Consider the following 950-nt stretch of genomic DNA (forward strand, 5'->3'; position numbering starts at 1 on the left):
ATTGTCCTGCTCATCACGGTGACACATGCCCTGGTACGGGCTTCCCAGATTTCACGCCGCAGCCGCTCTGAGATCTCTCACACCCTGTACGAGAACGACTCTGCCCAGCACGGCGAATCCTCCAGCAGTGATCTGAACAACAAGAATGTGGCTACACCCCGGCCACGGCCCGAGATCCACCGGGAATTTTCCTTCCCTCCTTTCCTGGAGCGTAAATCCCAGCTGGGCTCTCCGGCCAGCAGCAACCTCACCTCCTCGGGCAGCCCCGGGCTTTGCTCCGAGAAGGAGAGATACAACCCGCGCCGAACGCACAGGACGCTGTCGGCAGACTCGGGCCTGCTGCAGGCACAGGGCCAGCCCTGGAAGGGCGTCACGCAGGAGATGAGGAACGTGCTGTCACGCAAACCTGGAGCCTCGGGCAAGGACTCGACTCTGGTGTGAGTGGAAGCGGGACCTTTCCGCCCCCGTCTCGTCCCAGGGGAGCTGCAGGCACCAGGGCCAAGATTTGCATCTCTCTTTAGAGCTTAATATAGGCCACGTCTCACCAGAGCAGGGGAGTGTCTGTGCAGCCACCGCCTGATGCTCTTTGCTTCTCTTACTGAGATGATGCCACCACTGCTCCAAGCCTGAAGCCCTCGGCTTCTCGCCCTGAGCCCCCAGCCCCTCCCACCATGCTGCTGGCACTTGCTATCCTGTGACCCAGGACAGCAGCTGGCGGTGTCCCATGCAGGCCCCTCGTGGCTGTCCCAACCACGGCAAAGGAAGCGGAACGTGTGGGTTACAAATGGACCTCGTCCACGAGCAGACCTACCACCTTCCTCCAGCGGATCACAGCCAATTTCTCTGGCTGGTTGTACCTCCCTGCCCTTCCTCTGCCTCCTTCCTTCCTCCTCCATCCCTGGGAACCAACCCTACACCCAACAGTTCATACAACGGACTGAGCAAGGCTT

General features: G+C 60.6%; 1 protein-coding gene across 1 annotated transcript in view; it reads left to right on the plus strand.

Annotated features, from left to right (window-relative positions):
- The window catches only part of TMEM221 (transmembrane protein 221), a gene marked incomplete at its 5' end in the record, with an annotated part of 856 nt that extends 415 nt beyond the window's left edge, over positions 1-441 (plus strand). The window contains 1 exon segment of the mRNA XM_009874091.1: positions 1-441. Coding sequence (XP_009872393.1) covers positions 1-441 — 441 coding nt within the window.
- Between the last annotated feature and the right edge of the window lie 509 nt (positions 442-950).

The sequence above is a fragment of the Apaloderma vittatum genome, unplaced genomic scaffold (assembly GCF_000703405.1).
Source record: "Apaloderma vittatum isolate BGI_N311 unplaced genomic scaffold, ASM70340v1 scaffold34047, whole genome shotgun sequence".
Taxonomy (NCBI): domain Eukaryota; kingdom Metazoa; phylum Chordata; class Aves; order Trogoniformes; family Trogonidae; genus Apaloderma; species Apaloderma vittatum.